The 21,827-nt window shown below is 38.4% G+C and overlaps 1 protein-coding gene and 1 pseudogene across 3 annotated transcripts in view; both read right to left on the bottom strand.

The window, feature by feature from the left end:
- The window catches only part of ZBTB40 (zinc finger and BTB domain containing 40), a 65,010-nt gene that overhangs the window by 21,576 nt on the left and 21,607 nt on the right, over positions 1-21,827 (bottom strand). For 2 of the 3 annotated variants that reach the window (XM_039854806.1, XM_039854808.1), the window contains exons 2-6: positions 13,090-13,858; positions 12,543-12,676; positions 5,790-5,982; positions 5,022-5,164; positions 1,072-1,264 (exon numbers count right to left, since the gene is read on the bottom strand). In XM_039854806.1, the coding sequence (XP_039710740.1) occupies positions 1,072-1,264; positions 5,022-5,164; positions 5,790-5,982; positions 12,543-12,676; positions 13,090-13,783 (1,357 nt within the window). In that variant the 5' untranslated portion in view covers positions 13,784-13,858. The remainder of the gene's footprint in view (positions 1-1,071; positions 1,265-5,021; positions 5,165-5,789; positions 5,983-12,542; positions 12,677-13,089; positions 13,859-21,827) is intronic. The other variant, XM_039854807.1, reaches the window with a different exon arrangement.
- LOC120596345 (uncharacterized) lies at positions 3,727-3,845 on the bottom strand (annotated as a pseudogene).

Raw genomic sequence — 21,827 nt, 5'->3', positions numbered from 1 at the left:
TACTGAGTGCCTATGATGTGCTAGGCACTATGCATGTATTATGTCATAGTAGCCACAAAAACGAATGTGACATGTACCATTCTTACCTTCATTTCACAGTGGCGAGAATGAGGGTCGGAAAGCTTAGTCACTTGCTTACGGTCATATAGCTACAAAACGAGTCGCAATGCAAAATCAGGTGGTCTTGAGAGTCTTAACCATGATGCTACATGTGCCCCCACACAAGGGCATGAGTCATATGTCATACTCATCCTTATGATGGACAACTACACAGCCTTCTCAAAAAATGGGATTATAAGGAGGTCTTTGTAATGTGGAGAATATTTATGTCATCCTGTTAAACAGGAAAAATTATAAAATTATAAAATATGGTAGAGTATCTTAACATTATAAAAATAATGGGACAGATAAAATGTCAACGTGTGAATATTGATATAATCAAGTGGTAGGATTTTAGGTTGTTTTCTTCCTAATTTTTCAAACTGTTCAAGTTCATATATGTGACTTTTATAAGCTAAAAAAAAAAGTCCTTTCATTACCCAAATATGCTTTTTCCGAAAACCATCTAGTCTCAAATGCTCTGGGATCAGGGAGTACTGGCTAGAGTTGGAGTTTTTCTAAGGAATGGGATATGGACTCATTGCCCCAAAATGAATGGACACGAGAGGTGTTAATTGTGGGACTACTGGAACCAAACAGCACTCAAGTGGGATGAGGAAGTCAAGATTTGAGTTTTTGCTGCTCACATTTGTCAACATAACTTGTCAAAGCCTTGTGAGCCCGTCTGCTCCGTAGGCATTCACAGGTGACACATGAAGCCCTAGGGAAGCCACAGTGTAACACACCCTGCATCACTGAAACATTATGAGGGAGCTTAATGGAGAAGAGTAATTCTCGGATATCAGATCTTAACTCCAGAAATACTGAGAATCATTGATTTGTGACAGCCAGTTTCTGTTTTGCAATAGCATTTCTTAACATTATCTTATCTCCCCAGCATGGAACTAGAAAGGGTGTTTTAATTTTACGCAGGAGTGGTTCCAGTCCAGAGAGTCAACAATTAACTAATACCTGTGGTGCCAGGCAAAGTGGCTTGTTTCTGCAAATTCTCCAGCAGAAGGCCCAAGTTCGGGAATGTCTTCTTCACAGCCTGGAGGAGTTTTACCAAACTCTCAGCAGTCAGGGTCTTCTCTTCAGACATTCTGTGCAACAAGTTTTCTATTGTCTCCTTGGGTGTTCCTCCCTCACAGCAATTCAGAATCACCTGCGGTGGCAAGCAATCAACCAGACACCAGTTACTGGCAATTCTAAGTGTATCTGAGACTCCACTGGAAAACACTGCAAGATGGCATTACAAGATGCCCTATCTCCAGCTTCTCCTCCGCTGGTCTCTAGTGTTACTTTTTTCCTAGTCTCTTCCTTAGTCTGTTTCAATAAAAATCTAAAACATTTTCCAAATAAATAGCTCTATGAAAATCAATCTTTCTCAATTGCAGGTCTGTATATATTTTTTGCCTCCAACAGTTTGCATTTTGTGAAAATACTCTTACACTTCGGCCTGTGTGGGAGAGCAAGTGGCTTCCATCTAACCTGATTCTTTAGATTTAGTTTGTTCAGACACTAAGATTGAGAAATAGACTGACAATTAATTAATACAAGTTAAAGTGTTTTTCGATCTCTGTTCAGTAAAGTACATGAGAGTGGTACAGGCTGCAATTGCAGAGCAATTCTATTATTTTACTTCTTTTTACTTTATTTGCATAGCAACTGGAATACCCAAATAATTTATATGTTAGTCTGTGGCCTCCAAAATAATAGATTTAAAGTATATTTATAGATTATTTTTCTTGTGGATTCTTTATTATCTATCCTTCTCATTCTCAACGGCACATACTTCAGTTCCAGTCATCATCCCACAATTCCATTCTGTTCTTCTTTGGTGGGTTAGAAGATGTTCTAAGGCCAGAGGGCACATGGCTCCAGTAAAAGGTTGAAAAATAAAACACATGACGGCTATTTTACAGATATTTTCCTATTACAATAGAACTATTAATGGATTGTGACTCGATATCCATAACTTGGCTCTTATGGAACTGATTATGCAGGGGATTATTCAATACATGTAATCTACAGATTCACAGAACTGAGTTTTGAGTTTTCCTTCGGGAAAGTATCAGCTCTCAGGAGAAAGAGTAAAGCAGATCAGTCATGGCAGCATGCCGGAGGATGTCATTATCAAATTAACTCCCATTTTAAAATAATGAATTTTGCTACAAAACCAAATTGGTTTTACATATATGAAAGGAATATCTACATTACATTTATGATAGGAATGTACATATTATAAATCAAGTTGTCATATTTCCTGTTAGTACAGAACATAGTCATTCTCTTAGTTAAGGTTTAATATATATTAATTTCTACTAAATGAATCACAATTTAAAATTTAAGAGCTTCTATCTAAAAACCATACTGATTTCAGTGCTATCTCTTAGTTCTTAAGCAATAACCTGATACATAATGAGGCAGCCAGACACTGTTAAAAGTAGAAATAGGTTTTAAAGCCAGACAGGCCTGGCTTGAACACCAGTTCTAAAATTTATTGCCTGTGTGAGCTTGGACAAGTTATTTAATTCTTTGAACTTTATTTTCATCACCTGTAAAAAAAGATAACTATACCACTCCTCTTGCACAGTTCTTATGAGGATTCTGTAAAATGAAGTTACTATTTGTAGAACCCAGTATAACTCCTAGGCTCTGTGTGACCATTAATAAATGATAGTGGTTACTGATATTATTAGGAAGTAGTATGCACAGTGGTTAAGAGAATGTGCTTTGTTTAGAAGTCTGGGTTCCAGTATTCCACAAGCAGCTATATCTTTGGGTGAGCTGCTCAGCCTCCTCCCATGTCTTGTTCCTTCATCTTTAAAAATTAGGGTAATATCCATGGCTTTATAAAGTTACTATGAGGGTAGAATTTATATGCTTACAAGGTCCTCAGCATACTTCTTGGCACACAGTAAGCAATAAATAAATGGAAGCTATAATAATTACTATTTTTGCATGTTTCTCATCCTGAAGACTTTCCTATTTGCCATTTTTTTACAGAACTTGAGATATGTATAGATAAGCACCATGGTGCCTATGGTGAGCATCGTTCCATAACAGAAAACTATTCCAAAAGGTGCAAGTGCCTGTTCCCTGTGATTTCAAAACACTGTGGCTATTCGATCGACATGCTCTTCCACACTTCTGCTTTATTATTTTGCTTCAATTTTCCTAAGAAGGAGTAGCTTAATGAAGCTCTGGTGGAATCCCAATCCGAAGAAGTGTTTTTGTGATTTATAACTAATTTAAGTTCTTCTGCTTCAGCCCTTTCTGTCAAGTAAACTGAAAGTGACAGAAGAAAATGACAGTGTGGTCTGTCTGGCTGCAGAGAATGAGACTGAGTTTGGGCTATACCTATAAACACTGTTTTACCAAGATAATGAAACAGCTCAAAGGACACGTTCGATCCAGCTAATAAGGAAAAGGTTTGAATGAGCAATGGAATAAAATCACTAAGGGAATCAGTTACCTCTGGAACTATAAGCAACTTACTTTAACCGAGTGCCTGAAAGTACACTTAATCTCAAGTCTAAGGAGAAAACAGAGGTTTAATCTTAATATTGTGTAATATCTTTCTCTAAGAAGTTCAGAGGAGTTAAAAAAAAATTTTTTTTTAAATGTCTACTGCACCTGGTCTTCCTAGGTGGTCTCCCATCCAAGTACTAACCAGGTCCGACCCTGCTTAGCTTCTGAGATCAGATGAGATCGGGCACTTTCAGGGTGGCACGGCCGCAGTAAAATTTTTAAAATATAGTTATTTTGCAAAATAAAATTGAGATTAAAGATTATTCCCATTTTACATGAGAAAACAGCAACACAAGATTACTGAGAAAAAGAAAGTCTAGAATCAAGTCTCACTATTAATCCAGTGTTTAGCCATTATGCCAGTGGTTTCTAAACATTTTCTCTCCTGAACATTTAAGCCACTTCCCACAGTTATAAGAATTGGTGCCACAAAAGTTCTCAGTGCCTATTCCTTCCTGCCAGATACAAAAATATTTTTAGCACAAAGTTGAAATCAATAACACCAACAAATACAGTTATCTAGTTGACTTGAAAAGTCATGCCAGCAATTTCATGAGGATTTTAGTAGCTAGCTAGTGAGAGAGTAAATTGGTATAACCTTCTTGAAGGGCAATTTGGCAATATATATCAAGTACTTGAAAAATTTATACTATTCCAAAATCCTACTTCTTAAAAATTATCCTAAGGAAATAATTTTAGAAATATGCAAAGATTTGTGTACGAGAATATTCTCTACAACATATTTATAATAGAGGAATACTGGAACAAATGCCCAACAATAAAGAATTAATGAATTACGGTATGTCCATTAGATAGAATACCATACAGCTACCAAAATACATATTGTTAGTATGGAAATGTATTTGCAGTACAGTAAATAAAAAAGCACGAAAGTGTATGATAACACCATTCCAGGATAATTCAAATGAGAAAAAGTGGAAGCACGTGCTCCAAAATGTTAGCAGTGATTGTCTCTGAATGATGAGATGGTGAGAGATTTGAATTTTTTTCTTTCTGCTTGTTTTCCCAATTTTCTACAGATGAACAGTATATCATTTCTGTAAGGAGGAAAAGTGTCATAATAATTCCAAATGTACCTAGACACTTAACTCTTGGGACAACTAATTTATAATAAAAACTCACTGAGTCAGAGCAGGAACAGCCATTCATCCATGTATCTAATCATTTAATGCACGACTATAACATGCAAGCTGTTGTAAGTTACAGAGGCATGAATCAAGAATCTGAACTTCAAGGTGCTTACTGTATAGTATGTACAAGATACTGCAAGGTAAAAAGTGTTATGTACCACAAAAGAGGTAAAAAAAAAAAAAAAAAAAAAGGCTACATGAATTCAGAAGGGAGGAGGAGGCACTCGACACAGTTACCCTTTTCTCAGTGGCAGTCAGGGATTCCTCCTTGGCTGTTTCCAGGAACTCCGTAATAGGTCTCAGCTGTGTTACACATTGGATCAGGTCCTCTTTGTGTTCTAGTAACAGAACAGACAAGGTCTTTCCCTCCTCTGTGCTCCCTGGGGGAGAAAGCGTTAGAGACGCACAAGAGAAGCAGAGAAGCTAGTCAATTTGAAGAAAATGACAGCATGGTTTGTCAAGAGAGATCTAACAGAATAGTAAAGTGATTCTCAGCCTATTCTGAGGACCCAAATGCAGAATCTCTCCTTTTGGAGAGGAAAATACTTTATTATTCTGTTTAAACTCTATGAAAGGAAAAATGTTTCATTTATCTGTTGAAACACAAAGCTGCAGAGCCAGCCAGAGGTTAACTTCTAGTTGGCAAGGCCACTGCTTTGTACCTAACCCAAATGAGAGAAACTTCAGCCTTGAAAAGTGCTGTCAGTGAACCAGTTCACCCTGAACACTCAAAACACCGATTTGGATGTGTGGCTTTTTGAAGGGCAGAAGAACGGTGGTTTTCTTCAACTTCAAGGTGTCAGACTAGTTTAGTTAACTAGGGGACAGAAATGGAGACTCATATTTAGCTCGTATATACTTAACATGCAGCTTCTGGAATTACATGTAGAGTTTATGTGAAAATCACTTAACTAAGCCACTGAAGAAACGTATCACCGGAGCAAATGGTACAGCATCTGCCCAGAATAAAACTCAGTGACTCAGGTGGATGGGGTTTTCTCCTACCTTTTGGCTGCACTGCTTCCATATCTTCTGGCTTTCTGCTTAACAGTGCTGTCTTTACTGCAGAATTAGAATCTTGGTACAGCCTCAACAGGGACACAACAGCCTGAACGTCCAGGCTCTCTTCTCTTACTTTATCCAGGATTCTCTGGAATGCTGAATGTCCTTCCTTACCCTCAAGACATCCCATTATGGTCTGTGGAACAAAAGTAACAGAAAGAGAGATCAGCCAGACACAAGAACTCCACGCTTCTTGGACTTGGCAAGTAAGACCCTCAATACTTCAACTCCCTCGTACTTCACTTTCCTGTGACATCTGGCATTACCACAGTCTCTGTACAACAATTCTCTAACTTCATCACACTGAAGCATTTTGGATACACACTCGCCTTTCTGACCACTCCTTTACAGCTTTCCTCAATGGTTCTTCTTCCAAATCCATAACCATAAGCAGTAAGACTGGTCTCAACTCTTTTATTTTTTCTCTCTTTGTTCTCTCCTTTTTGGAAAGCTCTCACATGTCACCTTTATGCAGATAACCCTGAAAAATAGCTCTCTGATCCTGAGCTCTGTGTTTAAATGCAGAGCCACACAGTTTCTGCTAGATATGCCTTATTCTCCAGAGGTCTCAGCACCATATGTCTGAAACCAAACTCAACATCTTGGCTCTTCCAAACCTAGAGTACAAAAAATATCAATACTCCAGTGATAAAAGAAACAAAATTAGCATTCCTTTCTTTGGATAGAGCATCTCTCACACAAATGAAAGGAAGGCCAACTGGAATGCAGGATTAATATTTCTATTTTGGCAATATTGAATTTATCTGGAAAAAATCTGGTAACCAAAACTTAATTTCATGTGTATGCTCTTAGTATAGTCTTTGCATTTCTACTTGGCAAAACTATAACTTACCTTTGATGTTTTTCACTGTCAATACTATAGAAGAAAATAGAATTTTTTCAAGAGTTTTTAGAGAGCGAAAAGCTAAGGTTTTCTATATACACAAACACACATACAATGAAAGGATCTCATCAATATCTACACTTTCAAAGTTCAGCTAGACAGTTATAAATTCTAGTAGTAATTATACATTTAAAATTTTTGTTTAGAGAGATTGTCTTTCTCCCCTCCTCCCAAATAAACAGTATTTATAAATGAGTTAGATTTAGTTTGTTTCCTGATCACAGAATGGCTGTATAAAGCTCAATTAAACATTTTTTAAAGGTCCCTATGTATTTTGGTTATCTCTTAAAGTAAAAGATAAGACACAGTAATCCATATTAAGATTTTATTGGAATAAGTAACTATCATGAACTTATCTTGTCTCTATTTTAAAAATAAGGAGATAAAGGCATCAACTGATTGCTTAGTTCTCTTTAGTCACGTTTATTCATCCCATCATGCTTTGGTCAGCTGGCCTAAATCTCTTCAGAATGCCTTTTCCCTGACAGCAGTAAGGACCCGAGGAAGACAGTCTGCCTCTAAAATGGTTCTCAATATCCCTGCTTCCAGGCACTTAGGCCCTTTGGGCTGAACCTAATGACTAAGGAAGATTATGTGACAAAAGTAAGAGGATGCCACTTCTGAGGTTAGGTTACTAGACTTCCATCTTGCCTGTGTGTGCACTCTCACTCTCTCTGCCTTTGCTCTGGGTGTGTGCGAGCTGCCTTGTTGTGAGCTGCCTAAAGAGAGGCCCAAGTCACAGGCAACTCATGTCTTTAGACAACACAGTCATGTGAGTGTGAGCTCAGAAAAAGCACGCCCCCAGGTGAGCCTTGAGATGTCTACAGCCCTGGCTGACACCTGACTGCAGCCCTGTGAGCAACCGCGGGCCAGGGACTCAGCTAAGCTATGTCTGGATTCCTGACCCACGGAGAGGGAGGTAATAAATGTTTGTTCTTTAAGCTGCTACGCGTTCCAATAATTTGTTACACAGCAACAGATAACCAATAAAGACTCATTTGTTGCTAATGCCCTTAGTAAACATGTTTCTTCCTCTTTATTTTCCTTTGCTTTCCTTCCTTTCTTTAGTGCATCATAATTGATATAGCATATAGATATCTCATTCTATACTTGGCCAGTTTTGTTCACCCGAAGCTCTCCAAATATCCCAAATCCACCTTTCTTAGCGTCCGATTTGTCTGGCATTATCATGCGAGCCACTGGAGAAGAGAAGCTTTCATCAATGGTAGCATCTGATATGCTTCTCATTATCCTCTCTGCTTTCTTCTCTTGTGCAGAACTACTCAGCAGTGAAATTAAAACATTTGTTAACTTCACTGCTCAGCAGCGATGCTAGGGTGACCATCTGGGGAGAGAAACAGGGGTGGGCTGATGAAAGGGCCAGGAGGGAGCAGTCTATTGCCTGGACGGCCCTGCTCTTCCTTCCAGAACCTACTGGGGACCTGTATCAGAGCCAAGGTTCATAACTGTTACTCCTTCAGCCGCCCATGCTGCCTGGGGCTCCAAAGCAGAGTGAGCCCTTTTCTGACACAGTGTATCTGCCTCAACAGAAGGGTATCACATATTGCTACAGGCTGGAGCTCACTGATGGCTACCATGTTACAGAACTCTAAGAGATGAACCAAAATGGAGTTTTATTCTTCAACCATACATTTGGAACTCCACTGATTCTTAGAGTTAAAGATATGTCAGTAAATTCCTATCAATTCATAGTCACATGTGTAATCAAAGCATTTTTGTCTATAAAATATAGGTCGATATATTTAAAGTTGGGACAGTTTCCTTTCTCTCTGTTATATGTGAAAAACCATTTAACCTTTCCCTTACACTTAGGTCTTTTAACTGAATTTACTTATTTTCCCGACTGTTTGCCTACTGCTTTCAGATGTGCTTGGGTGACACTGCATTCTTGCTCACTCATGCTTCCCCTAAACGCCAAGGGCCACAGACTCCAAGAGCTCAACACCATCTCAGACACTGTGCATATGTGCCATCTACTTTGCCCCTCTCATCAATCCTAGGAGGCATTACTATGACTAGTTAAATGAGAGTCGGAGAGGGGAAGTAACCTGCCCAAGGTCACATGGCGAGTAAGCAGAGAAGTCTAGATGAAACACTGAACTCATTCAATTGACCTAGCACCCCTTTCTCTCAGTTCTGTCTCCCAGATTTTGAGTGTCACCAAATCCATTTACACTGGATTCTACTGGGCTTACTGGAATCTATATCACTTTGAACACTGTAGCAGTAGCCAGACAATCTGTAACATTCCTCTTGGTCTCAATTAGTATAGACTGGTACATAGCAGATGGTTAATAAATGCTACCCTAATGTAATTTCCTTGCCATAAAAGCACTAGCCTTCTATCTGTGGCAGCACATCTTAGCCTTAATAATTAGGACAGAGGAGCTGTGGAAAAACAACAGCTTATTTTCATCTCTCCTAGACCTGCAAAATGAATCCTGTTAACTACTTCTCAAGAGGGTCAGCCTACCCTGTCGGCAAACATAGTCTACAAAACACGAACCTGAACTTGACAAACCTCCAAAGCAGCGACATGGCTGAAAACATTAGATTCACATAGGAGATAGGACTTAAGTGCCTTTGAAACAAAGTTGAAGGAGAAAAAAATGCTACTACATCTTCAGCGTTGGGAGTCTTTCTAGAACGTTAGGTGAAAAGTGGATCAAACAGCAAGGAAATCAATAGCAGAAACAGTTAACTCCTTATTGTAGTGAAAGACTCACTTTGTTATATGCACAATTAATTAAAAGCAGGGACACGGCTAAGAATAAAGAAGACAAAAGTTCTAGTGGAGAAGCTGAAAAAAAGCCCGAGTCTGCCTTTTAAATAAAGATGTTACTCAGCTCAGAGAGAAAGCCTCTTAGGTCAGTATCTGCTTTTTCTAATGGGTAGGGGATAGTATACTGAGATAGAGACAGGCAGAAGACACGTCCTCATCCCAGCACCCAGGAGACTTCTCCTTAATCAGTTTTAGCTTTGGTTTCACACAATTCGAGGAGCCCAGCCTCTTCTCATGTTGCTGCAATCATTGCTCAGGGAATGGCTTTGCCACCTTTCATCATTTATCTCAGGAAATAAAATAATCAAGACACTGGTTCACGATGTCTTCCCTAATCTCAATCCAGGCCCGCTGCACGCCCTATATTCATTTTTCAGAAAACGAAGAAGCTGGTCCATCTCAACCAGAACATCACTCAAAAGCCTTACAACAAGTCTCAAAATCACACATAAGGGTGGACTATTTTCAATATTAAGCTACCTCAAGTTATGTTATGACTGATTAACCAAATAACTTCCAACAACAAAAAACATTCAAAAAGATCATTGGGAGCTAAAAATGTATAAACAGAAAAACAACAACAAACGAAACCCTCCAAACAATCTTTACAATTGTAGCTGAAAATGTAGAATGACGTTCCAAGTGAACTGTTCTTAAATACACCGAACATCTACGTCTTTGGTGATTCCTGGAGTTGGGTGACTTCTGCATATACTTCCCCCCACATTACACAGGTAGCAGAATTTCTTTGCTGTCAAGACATAATCTTTAAGGACAGGGATCCAGTCCTATTTACATTTGTTTTCCTAGTAATGAGCTCAATGCCAGGCACATGCCAGTTGCTCAGTAAATATTTGCTGAATCAAGGGGTAAGCAAAGAGTAATACTTGGGGAAAATGGGTATTTAGCAACCTCTCAAGACTTTGAGAGATGTTAGCATAGACACTGTGGCACCTGCCATCATGCACTAAGAATTCTGTAAGCCATTAGTTTTCCAGCAGTGCTTCTCAAAATGTGGTTTAGAGATACCAAAACCACAGCTCATGAGGAACTTGCTAAAGATGGAGATTTCCAAGTTCTACCACAACCTGAGAGAGAGAGAGAGAGAGAGAGAGAGAGAGAGGGAGGGAGGAGCAGGGCCTCAGTACAAAGCAGTACTGTCCTAACTCTGTATTTTATTTAATTTAATCTTATGTTCTTAAAGTATCTTCCTCCTTTTTCTTCCTGCAGCAAAAAGATTTATTATGGAATATAACAGAATCAGTTTTAAATACAGCCACCAAATGATTTGTGGAGCCCTTCCTCTGACCTCCAAAACTGAGGAAGAAATAACATAAGCCTATAATGATCACCAACAGTGATTCAGTGTTCTTTCAAAGTACTATTAATGTTATTGCCATCAAAAGATTAGGACAAGAATTGGAGGGGAAAAAAATGTTAAATGAACCCATGTACGGTAAATATTTTTGAGCACCTGTTACGTGCCAGACACTTTTAGGTACCAGTGTTAGGAAAAAAATGTATAAGACACAGCTGAAATAAATACAGAAGTGTCACTAATAATTTCAGTATTGCTGATCTAAGGAATGATGTTGCTCCTTTGTATCCGAAGTCAAGTGGAGAGGAAGTCTTAAGAGAGAAAATAAAGAGGTGTGCCTATAGCTATCAAGGTAACGAACTACTGACAAAAATGATGGATTGAACAGTTAAGAGGACATCTAAGTGCAAAAATATAAAACCATAATGTCCTTCAGCATAATTGGTATAGAGTACCAAGGATTTACAACCTGAAACCTCCCTAACAGAGTCATCAGCTTTAGCCCAATCTTGTAAATAGCTTATCTCTCAAGAAAACAACTTACAGCCAACTGTCAATTAACCATTGTTAAAATAAATACTTGACCTTGATTTTTTTTTTTTAAAGCAACTTGCTATGCATCAGGGATATATTTAAATAATAGAAAGCATTTATTTCTTGGATTAATAGTAACTAACAAAACCTAAATTGCCTATGGCAATGTGGAAACCTCCAAATACTAGCCCACCAATCAGATGAGCAACCCTACGGGAGCAGAGCACTCTCTGCCAGCACCTCTCAGAACAGAGGCACGGCTGGGAAAAGGAGGAGGCAAGGGGGTTCTAAAGTGGCCGTGGAGTCACTCCTGCAAGGTCATGAGGAATAAGGTGGCAAGGGAGCCCACTGATGGGCATGTGCCTCACTGAAATATTGAAGGAAAAAAAACTGTCAGCTAAGAAACAGAGCATGATAAACATTTGGCAGTTTCTGTCAGTCAGTAAAGCATTTATACATACATGGCATATACACATAATTTTTACCCTAGTGGGGGGCAATATTAACTTAATGTGTAAGAGAACAGCTCAAAGTTAGAATGCTTAGGTTTGAATTCTTGTTCAGAGTCTTATAATCTCTGTGACCTTGGCCAAGATAATATCACCTCTTTGAGACAGTTTTCTCATCTATAAAACAAGGCTGAAAAATAGTAAAATAGTATCCACCTCAATGATTTCTGTGAGGATTAAACAACATATGTACCAAACATAGCACAATAAATGTTCAACAAATGTTCACCATTATTGTTTTGATGTCTGAAAATAGCCATTGTGTTCCTAAAATTGGATGCAATTTACTATGTAAGTTTATACATCCTTTTTGTAGCATGTTTTCAGTGTTATCGTTTTGTTTAATCCTTGATTAATCAGAGAAAATGGTGTAATCAGTTAAGTATTCTGGATCAGAAGTGGCTATAAGTTGGGATTTACTTGGTAATCAAACTACAATTTTGTTTTGAAAGTATCCTGCCTAGTACTTTTGCAAAGCTGTCTTTTAGGGAATAAATGTCAAAAAAGTTAAACTTTGAAAAAATTGAGAATCTAGGGTATTTTGCATTTTCCTAATTCTGCCTCATATGGAAAGCGGAGCTGGTACCCTTAGAACACTAAACCAGCAAACAAAACTCATGGTACCTACCTTCTTCTGTGCATCTTTAATTTCTGAACATTCTTCTAGTTTATTTAAAACATCCTGGGTAACCGAGAGTGCATCTGAGAAGATATCTGCATTATCTAGAAGAAAATTCAACTGGTAGTGTTTCCTCTCGTACTCTGAATATAAAACAAAACAAAATAAAAAATCAATGATTCACTACTTAAAAGGATTTTGAAAAGTTTAAGTTATCCGAGAACCTTTAGGTCATAGACTGCATTTATAATTGATGCCTAGTGCATCAGTTATGAGTAATAGAAAACAGTGTCTCTAATAGCTTTCCCCGTTGTGCCATCCTCCCCCTAGTTAAAGTAATGGGTAAATACAAAAAATGGCACATTGTTATTTCAATACTGCTTTTTTGCTCTGTAGTTCAGCTTCAGACTTCTAACACTCAAAAACACAGACACTTTTAAAAGAAGAATCTAACAGTGGTCTTTGGTAAATTTATCAATGAAACAAAAAAATTGTAAAGATCATTGAATCTAGTAATTGACGGTAGATTACAAAACAACTATTACACGAATGTTACCTGGTTCTGTGCTCGCCTCCTTTGCCTTACTAAAGGCTTGTACAACAGGGGAAGGAGAACAAACTTGAGAGGTATGAGGAGCCTCCAATGGGACATCCGCATCCTCCTGAATCTCCTGGGCAGTGGAAGGATCCACACTTATCTCTTGTGCAACTGTGTGGACTGCTTCCTGGGTCTCAGCCTTCACAGGGCCCCCTCCAGGGGTAGAATCCTCCGGGGAAGGATGCTCTCCAGAACCCTCTGAAGAGAGGATTTCTGCTTCAGGCTTCTCTGAGTCCTTTCTGAATGAATCTGATGATAGCATGGAGACATCCCTCACCACTTGACCCTGAACAGAGCAGTTGACAAGGCTGGTCAGAAGATTTTTACAGCTAACAGCCACATCGAACATCTGTAGGCTGTCAGCTAAAGAGATGATTTTGGAGAAGTTGTGCTTGCCCACAGGTAGTTTGCCAGTGTACATCATTTCTAACAAGAGAGCAAACTCCTCAGGGCTCACTACAGATGCATCGATGGAGATGGTGTCTGTGTTGTCCAGCAGGGTTTTGAACAGGAGGCTGGCAGCAGCCAGGACAAGTTTGTGGGCCCTGAAATAAATGGTACCAATGGAAATGGTGCAGTCACAGAACTGCTGCTCCTTGCACAGCATGTAGAGCTGCTGCAGCAGCTGCCGGCTATAGTTGGGGAGCTCCATCACGTCAGCTCTGCGCCGAGGAGTTCTCTTCCTCCCTTCTTCCAGGACCCACTTTATGAGGATCAGCACCAGATCCTAGAGAAACCCCAAAAATGCCTTGTTAATACTCCACGACACACAGGGAAATGCCTTGAATGAAATATTAAAACAAACGAATCAACAAAAAGGCAATTCACTTGATCATTCGACAAATGTTGCTCAAATAGTGTGAAGCGCTGTGCCAGGTATACGAAATTAATCATCATCATCATCATGTGTTTAACTATATGAATGGGACTATACTTAGTGCTTCATCTGGATGATCTTATTTGATCCTCACAAGAACTCAATGAAAAAGATACTATAACCTCCCCATTTTACAAATGAGACTGAAATGCAAAGGGACCGGGAGAACCAGCCTAAGGGAAAACAGCCATTAAATGGCATGCCAATATCACTGATTTCAAAGCTGTAGGTAACTACAGTGCTGTATGCATTCCTGCTCTCAATGATTTCTCGACAACTAAAGGAGACAAGTACATAAACAAGGACTTATAACACAATACGCTTATCGTTACCCGCCTGCAACGCTGGACACAGGTCATCATTCCCTCTGTTTTAAAATGCATTTTCATTTGCTCTTGCTCTCTTTGGTTCTCCTACCGCCTCACTAGCCTTCTCAGTTTCCTTTGCTCAAACGTCCTCTGTATCGCTTTGGCCTCTAAAGCTTGGAGTGCTCCAAGACTCAGTCATCTCACCTCTTAGCCTCTCTCTCATCTGATACCACACCTTTGAAATCTCTAAATGCTGACAGCTTTCAGATTTATATCTCGAGCTCAGACCTCTCCTCTGAACTCCATATGCACACCTCCAACTATGCACTCAACATCTCCAACTGGAGGCCTGACAGAGTTCTTCAATTTATATCCAAAATTCTTCTACCAGCTTCCCCGTTTCACAGAAATTCTGTCCTTCTAGTTGTTGAGACTAAAAACCTAGAAGTCATCCTTATCCCCTGTTTTTTCTTATACCCTTATCTAACCCTTTATAAATCTTGATGGTGCTACCTTCAAACTATATCCAAATCCAACCACTTATCACCACCTCTACTGGCTCTACTCTAGTCAGTCCAAGCCACCATCACCTTCTTTCTGGATTATTCTAGCAATCTCCTAACTGGTCTCCATGCTTCTGCCTCTTCTTAGCACTATCCCTACCCTATCCTATCTTCAACCCAGTAGTCAGAATGATCTTTGTAGCACATAGCCCGATCTTGTCATTTCTTTGCAAAAAGCCTCCATAGTTTTGGGCCCCACAGTAAAAACTAAAATCCCAAGTTCTTATAATAGCCCACAATCCCTTCATGATCTGGCTGTCCAATCCCTCTGTAGGCTATTATACAATCCCTCTGCGGCGTCTACCACTCTCCCCCTCACCATTCTGCTCTGAGCACACTGTCTTTCTTGCTGATCCTAACACAAACTGAGCATGATGCTCAAGGTTTCTTCACACAGGTGCATGGCTCACTCTCACCTCCACTAGGTCTCTGCTCAAAGGCCACATGTTCAGTGTGGCCTCTCCTGACCATGTTCTTTAAATAGCAACATCCTGTCCAATCTCAGAATATTCCATCCCTCTTACTCTATTTTTCATCACAGTATTTATTACCTACTGACATATTTTTACTTGTTTATTATGGATCTCCCTTTGCTAGAATGTAAGTTCCATTAGGGAAGGAACTTTTTTTTTTTTTAAATCATTTGCTATATCCCAGTACTTAAAATTCTGCCTAACACAAATATTGTTGGTTAGTTGAGGGAATGAATAAATGAATGGGAAGGAAACATAATAATAGTTACATCTAGAAACCCAGTTTGGGGAAGAGGGGAGTCCAGGGGTTAGAGTAAGGTTTTGAGTAGGAGCTAACTGCTGACCTGTTAATAAATGAATAGGCACTGCTAAGGTGGTAAGAGTGTGGGAAAAAAGGCTTTCCAAGCCGGGAAGCCTGCATGAGGCACATAAGTCAGAAAACAAAACAGAGTAGCAGGGAGGAGGATTAGGAGGTGGGATTATAGGGAGTTCAGTGATAGTGGAACATAAAGCAGGGGATGGGGAATGTCAGGAGATAAATCTGGAGAGGCAGGCAGGGGTTCTGGCCACAAAGAAATATATAGGCCATGCTTAGGAGCTTGGATTTATCCTAAAGGCAATTAGGAGCCAGTGAGGGGTTTGAAGCAGCGAAATCACATGGTCAGATATGTATTTTAAATATATCATCTAAATGAAGATGTATACAGAATTTAAGGGGGATAATACTAGAGACAGGTTCTATTACTGCAGGAGTTCAGGGAAAAAGCAATGCAGGCTTTGACCAGGAAAAGTGCTAAGAGAAGAAATAAGAGATAGCCAAAAACATTTAGACAGTGTAACTGTCATGATTTGGGGTCTGAATGGACGTGAGGGATGAGAGAGACGACTCCCCGGGTTTCTGGTTTGGTGAGTGGGGGTAGATGGTGAGACGATCCAGATAATACAAGAAAAAGATAGTTTAAGGAAGGGGACATCTATATTTCAGTTTTAGGTTTGAGGATCTTATGCTAATAGCAAAATTATATAATCTCACTTGTATAAAGAAAAAATACAGTAAGAAAAGGGTCTAAAGACATGTCAAAATAACACCGGTTGCCTTTATTAGCAAGATTATGCATGATGCCCTTTCTATTCCAATATTATTTCCTTATTTTCCACTTTTGAAACCAACAGATAAAAATAGAAATAAAATATTTCCAAGTTCCAGTTTCTGGTCCGGCATTTAAGGAGCTTAGCAGTCATCATTTTGTCCTGTCAAGTAAAAAGCTGAACAAACACAAAAATCAACGACTCTTCTTAGATTCAACAGAGACGTGAAGTCAAAGGGCAAAACTGCTGCCCTCAAAATTGGAGAGGCAGACAGGCAGATCCAGAGAATCACAACTTCTCAGAGCAGAAACCCAATAACAGAAACCTCCACGGCAACCAGTGCCAGACTAGGAAAACTAAACTGAAACTCATGCATTGCTGCAGGCTTGGTGTGGACAAGTCTGAGTGTTAAAAACTCCAGGGGGAACGAGTCATAATTTTGTGAGTTTTATCTCCAAGAGCACTACCAGGTTCTCATAGTGAATATTGGATAAAAATTCCCTCCTGCTTCTGGGAGGGGGAGCAAGCAATTTTTAAGTATACCAGAGCATTCTATTCTTCTTAACAAGGCATACCCTCTGGAGAAACTATTTTACCAGTCTAACCTAACTGGAGGATGGGAAATATCCAACTTCTACCCATTTCAGCCATCCCATACCACCTAAGGAGTGGGGGACTTGAGAAGCACTGGTGAGGTTCATAGTCCAGGGGCACATGCTCACCAAAAGACTGAGACCTAATCATAGGTCTATAAACATTTTCTCCTCCCACACCCTACCAACCCCATCACTAAAGGCCTATTTCCCACAGTTCTTTTTACTTAGTACTTTATGTCTACCTTTCATGGAAAAATTACAAGGCATACTAAAAAGTAAAAAACACAATTTGAAGAGACTGAGCAAACATTAGAACCACAGTCAGATATGTCAGGAATTACTAGGCAAAGAATTTTTAAAAACCATGATTAATATGCTAGAGGCTTTAACTGAAAACGTAGATGACATGCAAGAACTTCAAGGTCATGAAGTCTCAGTATTGTCAAGATTTGTTCTTCCTAACCCGATCTATAGATTCAACACAATCCTAATCAAAATCCCAGCAAGTTATTTTGTGGATATTGATAAACAGATTCTAAAGTTTATATGGAGAGGCAAAATACCCAGAATAGCCAACACTATATTGAAGAACAAAGTTGGAGGACTGACACCACTCAACTTCCAGACCTACTACGTCTATAGTAACTGAGACAGTGTGGATTGGTGAAAGAACAGATAAACTGACCCACAAAAATAAAGACAACTAATCTTTGACAAAAGGAGCCATGACAACACGATGGAGCAAAGATGGTATTTTCAATAAATGGTGATTGAACTGGACATCTCCATGTTTAAAAAAATGAATTTAGACACAGACCTCACAGCCCTCATAAATTTAACTCAAAATGAATCATAGTCCTGAATATAAAAGGCAAAACTCTAAAACTCCTTGAACAAAGGAAAAAACCTAGGTGAACTTGGTATGGTAACTGATTTTTAAATGCAACTGATTTTTAGATTCAACTGATTTTTAGGCATGATCCCCGAAAGAAATAACTGATGAGCTGGACTTAATTATAATTTAGAAACTTCTGATCTACAAAAGACACTGTCAAGAGAATGAGAAGACAAGCCACAGACTGGGAGAAACATTTGCAAAAGACAGATCTAATAAAGGACTATTCTCCAAAATATACAAAGAACTCTTGAAACTCAACAATAAAAAAAAAAACTGCCTGATTAAAAAATGTACCAAAGACCTTAACAGACATCTCACCAAAGAAGATATACAGACTGACTGCAAGTAAGTATGTAAAAAGAAGTTCAACATTATATTTCATTAGGGAATTGCAAATTAAAGCAACGATGTGATACCACTGCACACCTATTAGACTGGCCAAATCTAAAGCACTGACGACACCAAATGCATGAAGATGTGCAGCAATGGAAACTCCTATTCGTTGCTGGTGAAAATGCAAAATGGTACAGCCATTCTGGAAGACCGATGAGCAGTTTCTTATAAAACTCATCATATCCTTACCATATTATCCAGCAACAGTGCTCCTTGTATTTACCCAAATGAACTGAAAACATATCAATGCAAAAACTTGCACACAAAAGTTTTTGTACAAGACACAGATAGCAGCTCTTGGAAGCAACCAAGACTTGGAAGCAACCAAGATGCTCTTCCATAGGTGAATGGATAAATAAACTGTGGTACATTCAGGAATGGAATATTACTCAGTACTGAAAAAAAAATGAGCTATCAAGCCATGGAAAGACATGGAGGAAACTTATATGCATGTTACTTAGTATAAGAAGCTAATCCAAAGGCTACATACTATACAAATCCAAAAAAATGACATTCTGGAAAAGGCAAAACTATGGAGACAGTCATGAGATCAGTAGTTACCAGTGGTTGGGGTGAGGGAGAGATGATTAGGTGAAGCACAGATTTTCAGTGAAGCTATTCTGTGTCCTTTTACAATGGTGGATTCATGTATTATGCTTTTGTCATGATCTATGAAATGTACAATACCAAAAGTATACCCCAATGAAAACTATGGACTGTGGGTGATAATGATACACCAGTGTAGGTTCACTGACTATAACAAATGTGTCACTGTGGTATGGAACTTTACGGAAGGTTGTACATATGTGAGAAATCTCTACTTTCCTCTCATTTTTGCTGAAAACCTAAAACTGCTCTAAAAATAAAGTTCATTTATTTAAAAAATTTCCTAAAATGAAAGTAAAATTTTCAGCTCTAATCACCCTGTAAACTCTGTCTAATAATACCATGGTATCTAACATCATAGGGCATTCATGAATTCATAAAATATTTTTACTTTACTCAAAGAGTATCTTTGAAGACATCCAGTCCTACTGTTTGAGAAGTTGGTCTTAATATTTGCATTATAAAAATGCATGCTTTTTAAAAACAGATCAAGAAACTGTGGCGTAGGAGCTAACTGACTTGCTGTAATAGTAGCAGTAGTAGAAGCAGGACTGGAATCTGTATTTCTTGGTACTTGTGGAAAACAGAAAAAAATTCTATAAGACTTAGAGCAGGCAAGAGTAGGAGCTATCTTTACAAGAAAGCAGATGGTTTTGAAAAACTGTAAATTAACTTATTTTAATATCTGAGAAAAATAAGAATAATTCAATTTGCAAATAACACAAAATATAAACCACTAAACAGGCACCAATGTGGTTTTTCTAAAGAAAAAATTATAGCAGCATAATGTGTTTTTTTTTTCCCCCAAAAAGAAGACATAAGCCTTACAAATTACAGTAAATCAAAACTTATCTGGACATACATTAGATCTTTTTAAACATTCTTATTAATAAGAAACGAGTGGTTGAAATTATATTTTCAGAACAAACTAAAACTTACTCAAAATGTTGTAGTTTGGTCATTTTTCTGGGGAAAGTATTCAAACTTTTCATGAGATTAAGAAATAAGAAGATATATCAAGGACCCAGAGGGAGGTATTTTGAGCATTAACTCTAGGACCTTGTGGTCAGAGATAGTTAATATTTTTGTTAACAACTAAATTAGATGAGAAAATAACAGAAGAACTTTAGCAGAATAAGCAACTGAGCAAGGTTTAAAAAACTGAACAGAATTATGTGGCTTACCAACACATAGATAACAAAAACATGTTTATAAATTTGACCAATAAAAAGAGAATGGAGACAGTTAAGGTAGAAAACATTCAAGGGTGATCAAAGGATACTTAATGAGTGTAAGCTGGCAATGTTGAAAGTTGAAATATTACTGAGTTTAATAGGAATACTAATTAAAGAACAGACTTTTGGGAAAATGGCACACTGAGCTGATGAAAATGGATCTTTTTTCCTACTACACACACACAGAAATGCTGGATAAAACAAAACAAAAATGCTTTATATATATCAACTCATTTTATCCAAACTTTAAAAAAAAAGATGGGGCGGGGAGAGGAGGCAGAATCCCCAGGCGCCTGAAATGAAAGAGACATCAAAATCAAAGCCAGAATAGTAGACCATGGTGGTGCATAGGAGTTTCAAACTCCAATACAGGCCCTATTCTTGAAGGAAGAAAGCATTAAAGCTTGCATGAAGACTGGAAATATAGCTTTAGGCGGGTGGAAGGTGGGGGAGTTGAAACTGAGGCTCTTGCATAAAATAGCCTCAAATACCTATCCCTCCTTGATATGCAGTCTGAAAGATTTCTGCCCACTGGCTCAGAGAACAGCAATAAAAGTTGCTAATTATCTAGGCCTTGAGTAGGGGAAAAGGCACTCTCAAGAAAGTGAAAATGTAGGCCTATGCCACAGAGGTGTAGGATCCAAATTTATACCCTGTATCATACAGAAATTCTGAGTTGAGAAATTAACATAAAAACGGGTCTTTGACATGTCGCAGCAAAAAGAAAACGGAATACTTTCATAACGCAAGGCCCAGAGACTCACACTGGGAAAAAGAAAAACAGAAAAAAGCTCACTATTACAAACCATATGAGGAAGACACAAATGTGAAAGGTCAATCTATAAAGGCAAACAGCAGAAAATGTCAGAGGGTATTCCTGAGGGGTAGGGAAACTTCTTAAACAACACTCCCACCACCAAAAAAAAAGGGCAAAAGATGAATTTGACTACATTGATATTAAAGGTTTCTGTCAAAGAACTCTGTAGATGTGATTAACAGACAAATGGACAAATGGTAGAACTAGGAGATAGTATCTGCAAAGTTAAAAGGCAACAAGGATTTAATGTCTAGACTATATAAGATATTCCTACAAATCTTAAGGAAAAAAATGAAATCCAAGGAGGATAGGCAAATGCTATAACTAGGCAGTTCAGAGGCACTTACTTAATTAGTAACAACTATAGTAACAGTGATAGTTATGATAGCAGCTAACATTTATTTTGATATCTATTATATTCAGGAAGTGCTCTATATGCTTTATATATATTAACTCATGTTATCCTTTTAACAACCTAATGAGGTAGATGCTGTTATTTTCCCATTTTACTGATGGGGAGACTGAGGCCCAGAGAGGTTGAGTAATTTCTCCAGTCTTGCAGTAACATGTGTAGAACATGTATATGCATCTAAGATACCACTGATGGGCATATAAATTGATATAGCTGTTCTGAAAAACATTCTGGCAATATTTAGTGAAATCTTCTGTGCTTATATGCCTTATAACCCAGGAATCATACTCCTGGGTATATATCCTAGAAAAATTCTCACATAGATCCATAAGGAAACATGGCCAGAAAGATCACTGGGGCATTGTTTGTAGCAGGGAGATTAGATGCAATTGAGATGTCCATCGCTAAAAGCATGTGACTAAGTATGCA

The sequence above is a fragment of the Pteropus medius genome, unplaced genomic scaffold (assembly GCF_902729225.1).
Source record: "Pteropus medius unplaced genomic scaffold, Ma_sr-lr_union100, whole genome shotgun sequence".
NCBI classification, from domain to species: domain Eukaryota; kingdom Metazoa; phylum Chordata; class Mammalia; order Chiroptera; family Pteropodidae; genus Pteropus; species Pteropus medius.
This window is presented reverse-complemented; position numbering and strand designations above follow the sequence as displayed.